Source organism: Glycine soja, chromosome 12, assembly GCF_004193775.1.
Source record: "Glycine soja cultivar W05 chromosome 12, ASM419377v2, whole genome shotgun sequence".
Taxonomy (NCBI): domain Eukaryota; kingdom Viridiplantae; phylum Streptophyta; class Magnoliopsida; order Fabales; family Fabaceae; genus Glycine; species Glycine soja.
Genome location: NC_041013.1, coordinates 15,658,632 through 15,677,302, shown reverse-complemented (window position 1 = coordinate 15,677,302; position 18,671 = coordinate 15,658,632). Strand labels below are relative to the sequence as shown.

The 18,671-nt window shown below is 29.0% G+C and overlaps 1 protein-coding gene across 1 annotated transcript; it reads right to left on the bottom strand.

Annotated features, from left to right (window-relative positions):
- Positions 1-4,318: 4,318 nt before the first annotated feature.
- Positions 4,319-14,274, bottom strand: LOC114380396 (protein disulfide-isomerase 5-4-like). Its single transcript, XM_028339423.1, has 15 exons — positions 14,058-14,274; positions 13,565-13,655; positions 13,259-13,353; positions 12,073-12,130; positions 11,772-11,956; positions 11,597-11,654; positions 10,272-10,312; positions 10,036-10,110; positions 7,754-7,810; positions 5,939-6,005; positions 5,708-5,851; positions 5,226-5,447; positions 4,827-4,979; positions 4,665-4,742; positions 4,319-4,573 (listed from the first exon to the last, which is right to left on the bottom strand). The coding sequence occupies exons 1-15, from the start codon at positions 14,096-14,098 to the stop codon at positions 4,496-4,498; spliced, it is 1,443 nt and encodes a 480-aa protein (XP_028195224.1). The 5' UTR covers positions 14,099-14,274; the 3' UTR covers positions 4,319-4,495.
- Positions 14,275-18,671: the final 4,397 nt, after the last annotated feature.

Sequence of the window (18,671 nt, the reverse complement as noted above, 5' to 3'; positions counted from 1 at the left end):
TGTAATTAATATATACAATTTCTTACAGTTGTAATAAAAATATATTTAAAACATTTCTTTGTAAGAAAATTATAATTTTTTTAATGAATTATTAACAATGACGTATATTATATATTGGTTTTTCTTTAACATTAATTTCTTTATGGATAAGTTTTAAAATTAAACAAAACAAGTATAGTAACCATATATTGTCCAGGTACTTTATGAAATATAAATATTTAAATATAATAAATATATTTTTTCATGTTAAAGAAAATAAAGTTATAATATCAAATATACATTTGAATACTTTTACTTTTGGAAATTTAATTTAACTGTATTTCTTTCAATATTTTTATATATGTAACTTTTAAGATTTAGATTATATATATATATAATGTTTAAAAGTTTTTGGACAAGTGCTACTTCTTTTCATTCAATTCTACTTTTCTTGTAAGGGTATAATAAATATTTTGTTCAATGTATGTCTCATTATTAAGATAGTAAAAAAAAAAACTAGTGCCAGCTGGCTTTAACATTTTTATAGCATTATTATATGAATAACAACTTTTGACTAGATAATCATCAGTTTTTTATATATAGAAAATCATTACTTTTTTTATAGAAAAAATCATCCATCAGTTAAAGGTTACAAAATCAACAATTAGAAATTATGTAGCATAGAGTTTATCAAATATTAATATTGAGTATTCAAGAAATGTTATAGATGTGTAATTACTGTTCTAACTTCTAACGTGCATCCTTCAATTTACTGTAATTAACCAATGAAATTTATGAAAATATTATAATTAATAGATAAAATTTATTACAATTGTAATAAAAATATATTATCTTTTCTAAGTTTTTTTCTTTATTTAAAAGTAATGTATTGCTATAGATGTGTAATAGAAGGTATTTATTGAATCCAGAGAAACAATACACTATTGTTTAAGTCTAGACCTAACGAGCATCACAACGAAACAAGGCATGACGATTGGTTTAGTCAAGATGGCTTTTTTTTAGTTGCCATTTCGTACTTTAATGGTTGGTAAATTTTCTTACAATATCTTAATGTCTGAGAATATGAAAACAAATGTATAATTCTAGAAAATTGTACTAATATTACTGAATTTTTATATATTTTTGCAGGGCTTTGTATTGTGAGGATACCAAGAAATACAAGTCATGGACAATGTCAGCAAAATGACGAATGCAACTTGATTTTATCCATTTTCAATTAGTTTTCTAACGTCCATCCTTAAATTTATTGTAATTAAAAGATAAAATCTATTAAAATATTGTAATTAATAGATAAAATTTATATCAACTGTAATAAAAATATTTTTTAAAAATATTATATATTTACTTTTAAAATTATAAAAATTATTTTTTAAAACTGTAAATTTTTTTAAATTAAATTAAAATATTTAATATTTAATTTCACGTATTCATTTTTATTGTAAAATTTTATTTTAATATAAAATAATAAAGTATTATAATAAAAATTTGTTCTTATTTAATTATAATTTTAAAAAAAATTACATAAACCAATGTATAGATTATTTAAACAAATTGTTTTATATAATTTATACAAATTATGTAAATTTAATATAATATTTAAATAATCTAAAAATTTAAATTTATTAATTTTTATAATTAAATAAAAATTTATTATTTATATATAAATACATTTACATAATTTTTCTAAATTACATAAAATAATTTATATAAATAATTTACATATTAAAATAATTTACCTAATTTGTATAATTTACATATTAACTGATGTAATTATATTTATTTATATAAATAGAGTAAAAATAATTTGTATACTAATTTATGAAAATTAATTATAAATTGGTAAAATTAAAACAAAAATTTGTAAACTATTAAAAAATTAAAAAATATAAAATGGTATAAAATAAAATTTTAAAAAATTTATATATTAATTTTTTAAAATTTTATAATTTTTTATAATTTGAAAAAAATTAATAATTCTTGACTTATGATACATACAAAATAGAATTAACTAAACAAAATAAAATAAGTGTCTTAATGATTTATTATCTTATCTTTAAATAAAAGGTCATGGAGTCAATTTCTATAAAAATTCTTTTGTATTTTTTACTTCATTTAACTTTTTATCACATAAGCATCATATCAATAATCTACATAAATACCACGTCATCATCTATACATCACATCAAAGTCAACATTTGATTTTTGATGGTCAATTAACGAAATGATCAAAATTATTTATTATAAAAAAATAAGGAGACTAAATGTATTGATTTAGAAATAAAGGAACCAAAATCATGGATTTGAAATTATAGGGGATCAAAATTGCAATTTAGCATTTATATTATGGTAAGATGAGTTCATTATTGTTGAAGTGAATAATGTTTTATGAGGTGAGTGTGTTATTGTTGATAATAAAATATGATGTTGTGGTTGAATCTTTGAAATTGGAACCTATCTAAAAGCATTTAAATGAGTCGATTATGTTTTTGAAAGGATTGAGAATTGGCTACTGGGTGAAGGTGAGATCCATTGGACGACAGATCTCCAATCCACTAAGAGACCCAAGGATCTCGCTTAGTGGATATCTTCCCAAGTACCCACTCCCATGTTTTAGACTTCGATGACTTTTCGAATGGTGGAAATGTTTCATAATCATTGAAGTTGACTCATTTAAATGTATAAGAGATGGCTATTTTCGTTGGTGAAACTTGAATCTTTGAGACAAATCATAGGTGAGATGATGGGTACAGAGGTGTTGTATCTCAAACTTGAAGTGAATCTAAGTATCATATGCATGATGTGGTGTTTTGTTGTTGCGTATGAATAGGCACATAAATTGGGGGATGCTTTGTGGACCGTCAACCTAATGTTGAATGAATTGTAGGGCTAACACCGAAGTAGTCTATAGAATTATGATGTTGATTACTTGATTTTAGTTCATGATGGTTGTACATGAAATGTACTTTTTGTGAGTTGATTGTTGCTATTAATTGATTCGTAAAAGTTATGTTTAAATATGCAATATTTTATCAAGCTTTAAATTATTGTAATTATATTTGTTTATTGTAAGTTTACCCTTGTATTGTGTCGCATGTGGTTATATCTGTAATGATCTAGAACTTTATGTTAATGGAAGTAGATAATCTAGAGGTGGACCTTTTCTTTAGAGGCATATGAATGGACATGCTCAGACATAAAAATGTGATTCTTGCCTCTTCTTTGTTAGTTTTATGTAAAGAAATGACCAATGTAAGTGTTTAAGAGTTATCTTTTGAGTCGTATGGATATGTATATATGTTGAGATGACTACGTGCCTTATGCGTAGAGTTATTTAAATGTTTTAATGTTTCAAGATGTTGATGTGTCACAAGGCACAGTTTAATTCAGTTCATCATTTTATATGTGGTGTTTTATCTTAATGTCGTGAACTTTAGATTTTAGTTTTTTTGAAAAGAAAAAAAGTTCGTAAGTATTTTTATAAATAAATTAATTAAATATTATGCTTCTCTAGTTATCGAGTTACCATATGGCAACAGGTCGTTACATAAACGAATATCCTTTGGTGTTTGTGAGTAACTATGAACAAACCTTCTAAAAGTATTCTTTTTTTTTCTTTAACTTCTAAGGTTACTAACACTAATTTTAAACATTGTAGTATTGGATTTCTGACTTTTCGTTCAGAATCTTCATCTTTCAAAATTAGTTGCCCATAACGTTAAGAATCATAAAAGTAAAAAAAAAAAAAAAACTTTAAATTTATTTAATTAAACTAAACTAAACTAGAACACAAATAATATCTCAAAAAAAACAGCAAACTTTATTTTTCTAAAATAACACGCAACTCTCAATTTCATTTTACTTAAAAAAACTCCTATTATAAGTGGTTACAAGGATATTTTTATTGAAGAAAATAAAAGAAGCTAGCAGTAGCACATCAACACTAGTTAATCAATTTTCGTCCCAAATAACACTGCAAATAGCGAATGACTTAGGCAAACCGTCCTTTGATCCTAAGTCTTTTTTAAGAGTCATGCTAATCATTAATCATTACTACACCCAATTTTACATTCAAATTTATTCATCATCTTCCTACTCAATACTACCATTTTCCCCCTCTCTACCCTTAAATAAATTAATAGATATTCCTCAACCATAAAAGAAACAAGAATTTAGTGAAGGCAAAATATCGGATGCATTATATAAAAACTTCGTACCCCATTGCCCAGAGGCTCTTCGCTATGCGAAGGTATGGGGGAGGGATGTTGTACGCAGCCTTACCCTTGCATATGCAAAGAGGCTATTTCCGGATTCGAACCCATGACCAACAATATTCACCTCGTTAATCCTTATCCTTGAAATGATCATTTTTACTGAAGTAACTAGAAAGGTATATTTGTATGATATATAGCATAGCTAATTTCCTATAAAACTGCCAAGGGAAATTGGGCATTACAAAATCAGATGCCCTACGCTATACAAAATTTCCACCTATCTATCAAAAATTTTTGCCAAGCTCAATTTTTTTCACCATTCTTATAGTGTTGTGCAGAATCGAGTCCAAAATTCCAGCTACCTGAAATCACAAAAGAAAAAGAAAATCAACAATGTAATTAAAAAAAAAAAAGCATAAAATAACAATATCTGGAACAATGGCAAATACAAACCGTGAAAACACCCCCAATAATGGCACAGACATTTGTAATAAAATGTGAAAAAGACCTCTGGTTTTCTGTTATTAAGACCTGCAGACAAAAGCATTGTAAACCTTAAATAAATTTACTAGTAATGCACAAATTCATCCATAACTAGAACCTCTGTATGCAGACCTGCATGGGGGAGAGCTCAAGATGAAACTTCGCAACAGGAATGTCCAGACTGTGTGCCACACTGCTGTGCGCTGTGTACTCGTACTCCTCAATTAATTTATAACCTTTCCTAGTCACTACCTCAGTTTTAACTATCTGAATATAATGCTCTATCTGCAGAAACATGAGTGAGTGGTAGGACTATAAATTTGGAAGAAAAGCAAAGCAAAAAACTTCATGAGGTCCTGGGCATCCTTGCTATCTGTTGCATCTCACTCTTGCAAATGGAGACCAACATACAAGCAATCAGGATATTTCCCATCATGCAATCAAACATTCAATTATGATACCAACTGACAAAAGCCAAATAGTAAAATTAACACTAAATTATAAGTTTTTCATATAAAATATTGAACTTACAGTAACATTGGCACCTAAATCACGAGTATTGATGAATGACCGGCCGTTGAGCCTGTCATGGCTGCTACCTATGTATGGTATCAAGAGCTTCACATCACTCATGGCCCTAGGAGTCACTTTCTTTCCAAAAGACAAGTTGTTTATGACATGTGACATGTTCATTTGAGAAGCATCAAAAGAATGGGCGTCTGATCTAGCTGAGATGATCAAATTTCCTGGAACCTGTAAAGTGCAAAACAGTTTATATTTCTTTACAAAATTGAAATCTAGGGGAAAAAACAATAAGTTATTTTAGTATTAATAACTTAAGCTTCTACTATAAACAAAAGAAGATGAAAAAAAGAAAAAAAGGATTCCATTGTATCAGATATTTCCAAAACAACGCAAGACCATCATTCATGGTTACATATGAAAGCTAAGAAAAAAAGGAGTTTTTCTATAAATTATCGTTGAAGGTTAAACCTTAATCTTTTGGCATTTACCTTTTTCACACGCACATATCCCTCTACTCTACATCCACCTGCTGATGGTGCTGGCCTTTTTGCATTGTCTGCAGCATTAGATTTATCCTCCAGAGCTAGCTTTTGAGATTCTGTTGGGAGAGATGTGACTAAATCCTCCATAAACTGCAGGCAGAAGGTGATGTTTAATTACATCAAAAAAGCATAGAGTCTACTGATTCAAATTATGCTAATTTAAAATATAGTATGAACCTTGACTAGGCTTTCTGTATCTCGATCTCCATAATAGGACTCGTGTTCATGATGCCCATGTTCACTTCTGAAATTGGAAAAGCATTCAGGAAACTAGATTTATTGAAAAAAATCCAAAACTTTAGAAATCCAATCTTGGACAAGTAAGGTACAATATTAGGGATGTATGAAATATCATAAAAATATGGCTTAAAATGAATTGAAAGACCTCTCTCTAAATACAATGGCGAACTAAACAAGTAAACATTATAAAGAAGTGGCATTGTCCATTAGAAATTTGATTCATTGAGAAGGTCAAGGAGGCAAGTCCTGGTAAGTGGTAACTTCTCCAAAGTTATCTTTAATTACTACAAAATTGATCATCCATTTAATTATGCAGCTGATCCTCTCAGGAGATACAGTACGCAAATGGATTTTGAGAATTGCTCTAGGAGTACACCCCTTTTATCTTCTTTTTTAAACAAAATGCAACCGCAATTGTGGAGATTTAGGTAATTGAGTTGAGAGGTGAAAAAAAGAGAGCGGACATTATTGGCTATATGTATTAGTGAGATCTGATATAAAAACATTTTATTTAGGTACAAGAGATATGCCTATATATAACCCTGAACTAATAAGGAAATCGAGAAATGGGAAATAACAACCAATTCAAATTCAAATAATAACAGAAACATGGAAAAATGACAATCAAATAATGGAAATACAGAACAAAATTAACCTATTAATATCCATTTTCACAAAACGATTTCGTAATTCTGACCAATTCCCAATGAAATATATAGTCCTTTCCTTTCCTACCTATTTCAATGCATCAGTTTCATCTTCATGTTCCACTACTTTTAATTAAAATGTTTTTTTATCACTAATTGCATTCTAGATTTGAGTTTTAGATCCAACCCATTCCCTTATTGAATGAAGAAAAGGCTTAATTGCATGTTGGGTCCTTCTAGTTTAGATTGTATGGGATTTTGGTCTCCCAAGTTCTTTTGACCCAATTAAGTTCCTCTATTTATAAAACTTAGCAAATTTGATCCCTTTGTCTATTTTATTTTTGCTGAAATCTTCAAATTATCATTTTCTACTCAATATTTACAAGTTAAATCAACTAAATCTTCTTCTACTAAAAACTCGCCAACAAAAATATCAAATTACATCCAAAAAAAAAATCTTAAACTTTCCCCACTTCAAACCCTAACTTCACATCTTATTGAAATCCTTCAAATTTTATCAAGTTTCCACAGAATTTCTTACTTCTAAACTTGTAAAATAATTTCACATCCCAATTCCATCATAAACCCTCAAATATTTGGATAGAAAATTAATAATTTGAGGGTTTTAGGTAAAAGAAAATAGAAAAGGGGACCAAATTTGCCTAATTTTTAAATTACAGACTTAATTAACTCAAAAAAAAAAAAAACTTGGGAAACCAAAATCAGACACTGGCCAAACTAGAGGGACCAAAAGTGCAATTAAGTTAAAAAAACTACAACATTAAAATAGTGAAAAAATTTAATACAATCACAAAATTTATTAAGTATATAATACCCAAAAAAGGATTAGCAGATGCCAAATGAGCGCACGTGTACATTATTACCCAAAAATCCAAGGTGAAGAAATACCTAAAATGCATGACCTGTATAATATGAGGTTTATGCAGGGATAACTTAATGAAATTAATGCTGTATAATAACATCAAACTAATAATCATACATAACATATAGTACAAATGATTGTTGCTTGAAATACTGAATCAGAGGTAGGAATTCATCATCAAACACTGTTTGACCAATTGATTTTCCCAAATGGATTTATTACCTGAGATCACTACCTTTACGAAAGATTCGAATAGATGGATACCCTTGTATGTGATTCCTGGACAATGATATTGAGATACAGATGAATGGCAAAAAATGCATAGATGGAGAATAATAAGAGTTTAATAACAAACCATGACAAAAAGTAATAAATTATAATGAAGAAAAATAATTTCAAGCTCAACATAACAAGTATTGCAGAAAGTGTTTGATGTTTATCTTCAATCTTATGTGAAGAAGATCTACAAAGCCTAATCTTTGAAGGAAAAAAAAACCTTACAAGGACTAAAAGTGAAAACTGGTATGTTTGCAAGAACAAAAAGGAATTCAAACCCCCTCTATTAGGAAACAAACTACTCTAACTGTTGCTAACTAATTTCCGTTCTCTGCTAACTCCTAGCAAGACAGAAGATTTATTGACAAGAATGCAACATCACAATCATATGACCGCCACTCAGCTCTGACTCCCATATATCAGTTTTTAATCAATCTTATTCTTACTATACTCCTGTCATAGTGGATCACAGCCCTTAATTAATGTTATAACAAAAAACCCCACTAACCCTCACATATTTGCTTTATTTACAAAAGTAAACACCTTATCCTTTAATACATATCAAAAAGGTTAATTGACACAAAAACCAAGCTCCAGTTACAGCAACATAAAAAATAATAATAATAAATATAATAATAATAATCTGCACTGTTTCACAGATAGAAGCACAATGTGAATCTGAACTTTTGGTGGGAAAAGAAAGGAGCAGGAAAGAAAACAGACAACAACAACAACAACAACAACAACAACAACAACAAAGTCTTATCCCACTAGGTGAGGTTGGCAAGAAAGAAAACAGAACGAATGAAAAATAGAGACAATACAATTGTTTCCTCGTGTTTAATCAGAATAAAACTGCGGTGAAAGAAAGTTATAGATATTGAGGAAGTTTTTTAATTTAAGAAAAAGAAAATTTAAAAACACATCCCAAAAAATTATAAAAATAAGTAATAGTATAAAATAATACTTAAATAGGAATTTCACTATATTCATTGTTGACTTATTCTTCATATATATCTGGGTTAATAAAAAGTATAATTCATTTCGACATTTTAAAAAATTTGAATACTCCTATTTTCATTTTTTTATATAAAATTATTTCTGTAATGTTACTAGCATCAGATATACATTTTGAAAAATCTACCCAACAATAACCTTAATTTCTTGCAAGTATCTTAGAATTTGGCCAAGAGCCTAACTCAACCTCATAAAATCAGCTTGTAAGATGAGGATTGTCTAAGCTTTATAAGGACTAAATTGGTCACATCTCTAATCGATATGAGATCACAACCGTTAGCAACTAACTCCGGTAGGTCATAATTAAGGCTGAAGACTAGGGTGACTGCAATTAAGGCACCTTTCCAACACACCCCCTCACGTCGAAGGCTATATAGGCCTAGAGCATGGCAATGTAGGTGACCAAACAATGGATCTAGGATAGGCTCTGCTACCATCTTAGAATTAGGGCTAACAGCCTAACTCAATCCCACAAAATCGGCTTGTAAGGTGAGAACTGAGAACTGTCCAAGCTTTGTAAGAACTAGATTTGATCATATCTCTAGTCAATGTGAAATCTCAACCCGCCAGCAACTAACTCTGATTGGCCACAATTAAGGAAGCAGACTAGGGTGACCATGATTGAGGCAGCTTTCCAACAAAGTAATACCTATTAAGTGATGAGCAAGGCAAATTGACGAAAGGTTCATGCAATTATAAGGGTCAAAACAACAAATGCACTTCTTATTTCTTAATACCCATCACACATCATTTTGTTGCACTTGCTACCTATGATGAGAGCCAAAAATGGGGGGTCCATCCACGCACATTTCTTTTGAGTTTTGCCTCCCATGTTCTTTTTTACAAGCCAAACAGTGTATACAGCAGTTAACCCCATTTTTCTTTCCAATAATGTTCTTTTCCTTATTTTCTACCAAAATTAAAAAAACATATCTTGGCCCCTTTCCTTTCTCCACTCCAAGTTCATCAGCAGCATAGTCTTTATGGTTATTACAAGAACTTCTTTTCCAGGTATGATTTGGCAATGTTGTGTATATATGATTCAAAAGCAAAAACATAAAAAAAATGATAGAAAACTAAATTTCATTAAATAATGGATATAAAAAATTACATAAAAAAGGAAAATATGTCAACTCTTGGTAAGAATCTTTTTTTTTTTTGAGAGGGGGGGGGGGGGGGGGGGGGGACGAAAAGTAAACTAGCAATAGTACCTCCTGCATAAATCTCCTTCTTGAGTGCAATCTACCTTTGCCAAAATAATACGTCCATCCATTTCTGGGTCATATCTATATAAAATGTAATAATACACATATTGGACCTTGAATTAGTGAAGTTATGATAAAAATAACTCTACATCTCTACCAAATCCACAAAGCAAGCGAGAAAGTCAATCTTCTATAATGTAATTAAAAGAAGTGTGAGAAACAATGAGTCAATAATAGAGTACCTCTCTTTCATAATTTTAGCCGTCTTCTCCCATGATGGTTTCTGAAAGAAACCAGCAGAAGATAAATTCATGTAACAAGTTCAAAATCTATTAATCACACCATCATCCATTAAAGGAAAGAACTTGATAAGGCTGTTGATGAAGAAAAGGATGGGCAAAGAGATCCAACACTGAATGGGAGACCCAAAAGGCATAGCAAACGCCTAGCTGGATGGGAGTCATTTATTCAGTGAGAGCTAGCTGTTAGTCCATTTTACAGTCTTTCATGCATTTTGATTAGGTTGATGTCTTGGCACATTATCATTGGGTTTGTTATTTTACTGTTGCAATAGTTTTTCCTTTTGGAAGTTGATATAAGTAGTGGCATATGGAAGGGAATAGGACATACTCCATCAAATTCTAATTCCCTCTTCCTTCTGGAGGTATTTCCTGACCTCAAATAAAGGAAAAGGTTTTTTTTATCAGTAAGGTCAGTCTTTATCATTTGAAGGAAAAACTAATCAAAATGCATGACAGACAGTAAAACAGACTAACTAACAGCTAGCTCAGTGAATAAACTCCTCCCATCCAGCTGAGCGTTTGGCTAAGCCTTTCGGGCCTCCCATTTAGTGCTGGATCTACTAGACCATACTTTTCTTCATCAATAGCCTTATTAGAACTTCTGCACAATTCATTCATTGTATCTGTTGAAAGACAGAAAAATAGATGCAAGAGATGCCGAAACCGTAGACAACAAAGTCCGTTTTATATAGACTGCTTGCAATAAATACAAATAATTATAGGAGAATTTATTCCTATATACATAATATGATATGCCTATAAATCAATTCTAATAATCTGATTCTAATCAGATATGCCTATAATTACAAAGATCCTAAATAAATAAGGAAACAAATCATAAAATATAGAAGAAGAATAAATCCTATGCGATCATCTAGGATACTCTAAAATATTCCAAGGTATAAAAATAATATCATCAGATATCTCTCAGATTTCTAATGGTATCAAAGCACTTGGTTAACAAACTTATATGGGCAGGTGAAATGCAACTATTAGCACCCCTAGCATGACATGTTAGTCAACATTCTAAATCAGGATTTTGCTTTAGTCACTACTGAAGTGTAACTGATGAAATATGCACTAAGCACTTGAAATAGCCTTTGCCACTACTACCTGTACTGAAAGGGAAATTTGTCTTTTAAGGAATGAGACATTGTTGAAATGGAAAAAGAAAACCAATCTATTTAGGAAGCAACAAAGACATCAGGTACCAATCTTATTTCCTGAAGTGAAGAAGAGGTAAAGAATCATGATAAAATGATTACCAAACGTTGACACCAGGAACACCAAGGTGCATAAAAATTTACAATCGTAACTGGAAACCTGCAAAAGGATTATTAAAAATAGAGTAAATAATTCATATTAAAAGGAACTTTAGAGTTCTCAAATAGCTAAAACACAGAAAAATCAAATGAAATGTTTTTGGAAGTAGCCACTTACTGATGAACATATTTATCAAAATTATGTGTTGTGAGTGAAAAAGAACCTTCAACAGATTCTTCATCTACTTCATCATCATGCTTTACAGCATTTGCAACTGTACCCGAATGAAACTCAGCACCAGTGGGTCTTAAATTTGAATCAATAGAAAACTTACGAACTGTTTTTGTTATATTGAGCCTGTTCTGAAAACAAGAGGTAAAATATTAAGTACAAGGACTAAAACATCAAATAATGAGATGAGGTATCGTATCATAAGCAAGTATTAAATGAATAAGAAAATGGAGAAATAGAAACTTACTGTTCCCAGCACATCACTCACATCAACTGATGCAAACTCACATGAGAGTGCAGGAAAACTACAAAATAAGTTGAAGCAATCAGCCAACAACAACAGAGCAGAGGAAGATAAAGTTAACAAATAGCCATTAAATTAACTTAATGTACTGAGTATAATACTATGACTAACTACGATGTCTAAATGACTTGAAATGTTTCATTGAAAGGTTTTCATCTCTTCTATAATAGTGTGATTGGATCTGGAGCTTTAAGAGAGGAATTCAATTTTTCAAGTGGATTTAAAATATGACATATCAAAATGACTTGTTTGGATATTAAATCCAAAGAATTTTTAAAATGGTGGATATTTGATGGGATTTTTTTTTTAAAGTAATATGAAGGCCTTTCAAATAATATTGGAAAATCAAAGAGTTTGAAAATTCCTTCTCCTTTACTGTCTCACTGTCAAACTGTCACCCAAAGCTTTGGTGAGTGCTCTATCTCTATTGCACCTCTTCCCCTCTCTCTTTTGCACCTCCCTCCCTCTCTCTCTCTCTCTCTCTCTCTCTCTCTGTCTTCTGCACCTCCCTCACACTATTTTGCATCTCTTTTCTCTTTCCCTCTACCTCTCTATTACTGTTATGCATTTTTTAAAATAAATATTTAAAAATAAAATTTTACAGATAATGAAAATTAAATTACTTTATCCAAATAAAGAATTTGAAATACAAGGAATTTGAATTTCTTTATTCAAAAAACTATTTTGAAAATGAAAATAATTTAATTGAATCAATTAAATTTCCATGCATTTTAAATTCCTTAGAATTTTGAAATTCTCTATCCAAACACTACCTAAGTTAGTTTCAAGCTTCTAAAAAGTCAAACTACAAAACCATTTTGTTTAATGAATTAACCAATAGACAGCAAACAACTTATCAAACCCCAACAAGCTGGTCTTCATAAATTCTCTATTAGACAAGTATACATTCCTATAACACAAGCCTCAATTTGCTTATTTGCAAATACAAGTAGATAGAAGCTCACATTCCTTGCAGCATGAAAAGTTCATACCTAGACTCAGAAAACCACAAAGCCACCAATAATTCAAATATAACACTAAACAATAGTTAAGACACAAGCATCCACCATCTTGAGTTGAGAAACACCCTATTCAACCAAAGACAGAAAACACTTGCAAATGCTTCTACCTGATATTGAAATCGATACGTAAATAGTCACCATCAGAACTCTTGTCAACAATCACAGATGTGGAGGTGCTAACAGACATATAACTACTTAGTTCCTGAAACAAGGTTGCAAGACAAACATCAATATTAAACTTAAACAACCAAATAAAACTTCAAATTTGACAAAACTAAATAGAAGATGTTCATAATTTGGCATATAACAGTATGAGGACCTAATATCAATTTACAATACACTTATACACATATTATGTTCAGCAATTCATAAGTCACAAACAAAATGGAGGTTTCAGGCTTTCATCTACTGACCATTCCAAATAAAAACATCATAACCAGAGCTGCCACTATGGATAATCCCGCCCCTGATAACGACGCCTCAGTCAAATCTCTCGGGATTTTCCTGTTGACATAAGTCAACAAAAACCACATAACAAAATTATCAATAAAATTATAAAAAAGGGAAACATGCATTCACAAATTACTCATAAAATTTACATCGCAAGCGGTAATGTCCATAACCACAAAACTATTTGTAAAATTTACAACAAAACACTTCAAATCACAAAAAAGAAGACTTGAATCTAGGAAATGGACATGTTCTTCTTGCACATGGACTCTGAATAAATAGAATTTTTTGTGTTCTCTTACGCTGAGCACTTCGGTCCGAACCGTTATCTCAAGAACTTAACAAAGAACATTGAACATAACAAAATTGAACTAAATATATAATAGAAAACAACTATTCTGCACATTCGCGAGCAAATTGAAACCGAAAAAGAAGAACAGAGAAAGAGATTCCGACCTGTAAAAATCGACAGATTTGAGTTTAGTAGCAGAAATCATGATGGAAAAATGGTGAAATCGCGGTGAGTGTGTGTGAGAGAGAGAGAGAGAACACTCTCGGAAATTGAGAGCGTAATAGCTATAGATTGTAGATCGAAGGAGCTTCTCTTTCAGCAGTAGCTTCTTCGTCCCCCACTCTCACTCTTCTTCTGGGTGACTCTTTTTCACGGTTGAATATATTAAAGGTTAAATTAATGTTCTGAAACTATAAATTTTTAATTAGTTCCGCATTAAAAAATATTATAGTTAGGTACTTTGTTTTATAATTTTTTTTGTATTTGAATTCCTCCGGCTATTGAAACTGTAACAAATTATTATTTTTTAACAGTTTTAAGTTGCTATACATTGTAAAAACAAATGGTTTTAAGTCGCTATAAGTTAATTTTAAGACTTTCATTACGGTAATTTTATTACAAAATTAATTTAGAGACCTAATTAATTTTTTTCAAATACTACACGGAATCTATTGATTCATTTAAGGAGTGTTTTTAAATTTTCTATTTTATTTTAAATTCGTCTTCAAATAACTTTTTAGTCCCTATAAAATAAATATTTTGTTTTTAGTTTACCACAAAATTATAGTGACACTCTGTTTTTATTTTAAACAAGACACTCTATTTGCTATATCATCTTTTAACATAATTGCTCTTACAACAGTGACTACAATGCACAAAATAAATATTTAAAGATTAAAATTACCAAAACAATTTTATGGGAAAAAAACAAAAATATCAAAATTCTAGAAACTAAAATGATATTTAAGCCTAAAATATTTATGAATATATTTTTATAAACATCAAATAAATGCATTTATACTCATAAAAAAGTTTTTTATCAAAAATAATTCATGTTAAAACTTAATATCAAAATATATATTTATGAATATATTATAATATATATTATAATGCATGAATTGTTGTCAATTTTTTGATATTGTCTTAGATAAAAAAAAATCTTAAGAAGTTGAATTTCATTAGTCAACTCCAACAAATTATAATATTTGTAATAATTTTAAAAAAAAACTTCAAGTCATTAAATGGTTTTTGACTAAAGTATTGGTTTTTAATCCTCCAAACACTTCAGAATTGGATCTTCTAAATTTTCAAAAGTATTTGTATATCGCATTAAATGATACAATTAAGGTTAACCAAATATTTAGAAAAATACATAGGTAATTCAGCTTTTTAAAAACATATAATATTTTAATATTTAATCATCAATAAATTAAGAAACTTCTGTTATTAAAAAGTTTCTTATGATTATGATACTTTGCATATTTTTTTATGCTTAAAAAATTAGCTTAAATTACTCATTTGGTCCTTATAATTTCATAATTTTAACTTTTTTAGTCATTATAGTTTGAAAGTGATTTTTTTAGTTCCTATAATTTATATTTTAATTTTCTTTTAGTCCCGATAGTTTAAAAGTGTTTAATCCTTATAATTTGTATTTTAATTCTCCTTTAGTTCCTATAGTTTGAAGGTGATATTTTTAGTCTTTATAGTTTGTATTTTAATTACCTTTTATTCCTTATTACAAAAATAATAATTAGCTACAAATTAATTATAAATTATCAATTATTTTTTTATTACAAATTATCTTACGATAAATTAGTTATAAATTACTTACTAATGTTTTTGTAGTTAATTATAATTGATAATATTACTCATATTTTGATAATAAGGAATAAAATGGAATTAAAATATAAAGTATAATGATTAAAAATACTACTTTCAAACTATAGGGACTAAAAAAGAATTAAAATAAAATTATAAGGATTAAAAAAATCACTTTCAAAACTATAAGGATTAAAAGAGAATTAAAATGTAAACTATATGGACTAAAAACATCACTTTCAAACTATAGGAACCAAAAAGATAAGAATCATGAAATTATAAGAACCAAATGAGTAATTTAACCAAAAAATTATTATAACAATTCTATATATTTATTATTGTTGTCGTTTTGCATTCAACAAGAAAAATTTGTTGTTGTTGTTGTTGATTTACTGATAAAAAAATAAGTTGTTTTCTATCTTCATTCTCCTATCACAATGAGTTTTGTAAAATTTAGGCCTTATAAATTTATATTAAATATTTTATTAAAAAAGCATGTTAATAATAGTTCCACCGGGTTCAAATAAGACCCTTAAAAGATATATGTGATATCTTACTAAAATTATGATGAACTTTGATGACATTGACTATTTTTAAATAAAAGCTAGAAACATGTTTTTGGGGATTTCAGTATATTTTTAAGTTCTAGTGCACAAAATGAAAAAAAAAATTATCCATAAGAATAAAAAATAGTGAAAAAGGTTTACAATAATTCACACATCATACTCAAATAATCGAGTTAGACTCCCATAACAAAATTACAATTATATGAATAAAAAATACTTGAGAAATCTCCATGTTAAAATCCAAATATGTATTATATCATTTGGAAGGAGATGTTGAATAAATTATAGGAAAAAAAGTCACCACTAACACAAATATATATTATAGTTTTTAAAAGATTTCTTAAAATTGATAACTGAGTAATCTTTATGAAACAATAAGTATACCCATTATAAATATTCTCCACCTAACAAAATTTGTTAAAAAAATAACATTTATAAATTAATATTTTCTTTATAAATAGATAAATAATTACAAATATTTTAGAATGAACCTTAGATGGGTCAAAAGTATAATTCTTTAAGATCAGAAGGTTCTTATTAACATTACAGTGTCCAAATTCAAACTAATACAAACCAAAATAAAACAAATGCTAAAAAATTAAAAATCGAAACAAATTAATATTTTTTATTTGTTTGGATGATTTTGTGCTTAAACTGATCAATTTAGTTTAGTCTACAATTTATGTCTCTAGAGCTAATTCATAGTGTGTATGATTGTAAAGTTATTCTTTTTTTTATTCTTAATGGCTTTATACAACACACAAGTATGTGTTTTAGTATTGTCATCCTTTTCATAAAAATAAAAAAAAAAAATCGATCATAGAAAAGTACCAAGGTAATGAAATATACATGCACCTAAAATTGTAGTTTGTTATGAATAAAAAAATATGTTCATTCTTACATGCTCAAGCATATTATGATTTTATCAACCTTATTTTCTTAATTATGTGTTATGTGAAAGTAAATATCAAAGTAGATCAGTTGGTCACTGGGACAGAGTTGAATAGTAACACACAAATTAACTAGACTATTTCCTACAAACAAAAAAAAACACATTTGCTTATAATTTTACTTCTCAAGCTTCTTGCTTAGAAAACAACAAATATTAAGGAGTGTGATTTTTCCTTCTCAAGTACTTGGATAAATGAATAAGACAAAGTTCTGATATTATCAAAAGGTTTTATAATAAAATATCATAGTTAAGCTTTTGTAAATAAGGTTTTCAAAAACAAAATTTAAGCGCGCATCAACTAAAATAAATGAGAAGCGATAAAGAATGTTACAACACACGAAAGATTTATTCTGTAACCTGGGCTACGTCTAGTACCTTCACTTGTAGGCTTTTTCAATTAAGACCAAGTACAAAATTGTGGTATTCTTTCTTTCTTGAAACCTTCATAGGCTCCTACACCCCATCATTTTAAACCTCTATAAATTCTACTTAATATTCTTTTATTTATTCTGCAGGCAAACACTCTATTAGTATTATGAACCTCTTCATGTTCCACTTAGTATTCTCTAAGCCTTTACAAGCTCCACCCAAGTATTCTTTCAAAAATTCTCTTTAGGCTTCACCTCTAATAGTCTCTAAGTCTTTGTGTTCTCTACCCAAGTATTTTTTTCAAAAGCCTCTCTAGGTTTTAAACCCTCAATAGCAACTATTATTGGACTTACACATCACTTGTTTGTTTTCACTATGAACTTCAGAAGTAGTAATTTCTTGACAACTCTTTTGAGTTCTTCCTTTAACCTAAGAGGATGGATACTACATCTTTTGGATACCATTTATTAAGACTTCGTGTATGAAGGTGTTTACAAACACTCCTACAGATTGCTCTCTACTAGGGCTCCACCTAGATTGTTTTGGTTAAGAAAATTTCTTTTGATAAGGAATAATCCAGATAAACCCTTCTTTACCTTATCCTACTTTTTTGGCACTCATTCCTTCCAAGTTTCTCATCTGAATTTGATCAACATAAAGAGATATGAAGTTAGTCGTTTATGAACTTTGGAAATTGAATTCAAATTTTTGTACGAGTTGTCCAAGTTTATGTAGCTAGCCATTCTTCTCTTCATCCTCCATCTTTTGCAACTCATCTTGATTTTTCTTCATCATCTCTATTGTTCTCCATTGTCAAGACAACTTGCACATTTCAAATTTGGATATATCCGTCGAGTGCTAGTTGTTGGTCTTAATGGTTTCTCTTGATTTTCAAATTTGAACAATGAGAAGTCTTTTAAAGATTGGTCTACAACATGTCTTATGTAGATGTTGTTGTAGCTGCATTGTAGTGTGCTTCAATCTACATTGTATCGGTTGTTTGTTCATTGAATAGGACATGTTGTTTTCTTTGAGTTTCTTTCGTAAAAAATCTTCAAGGATAATAAGGA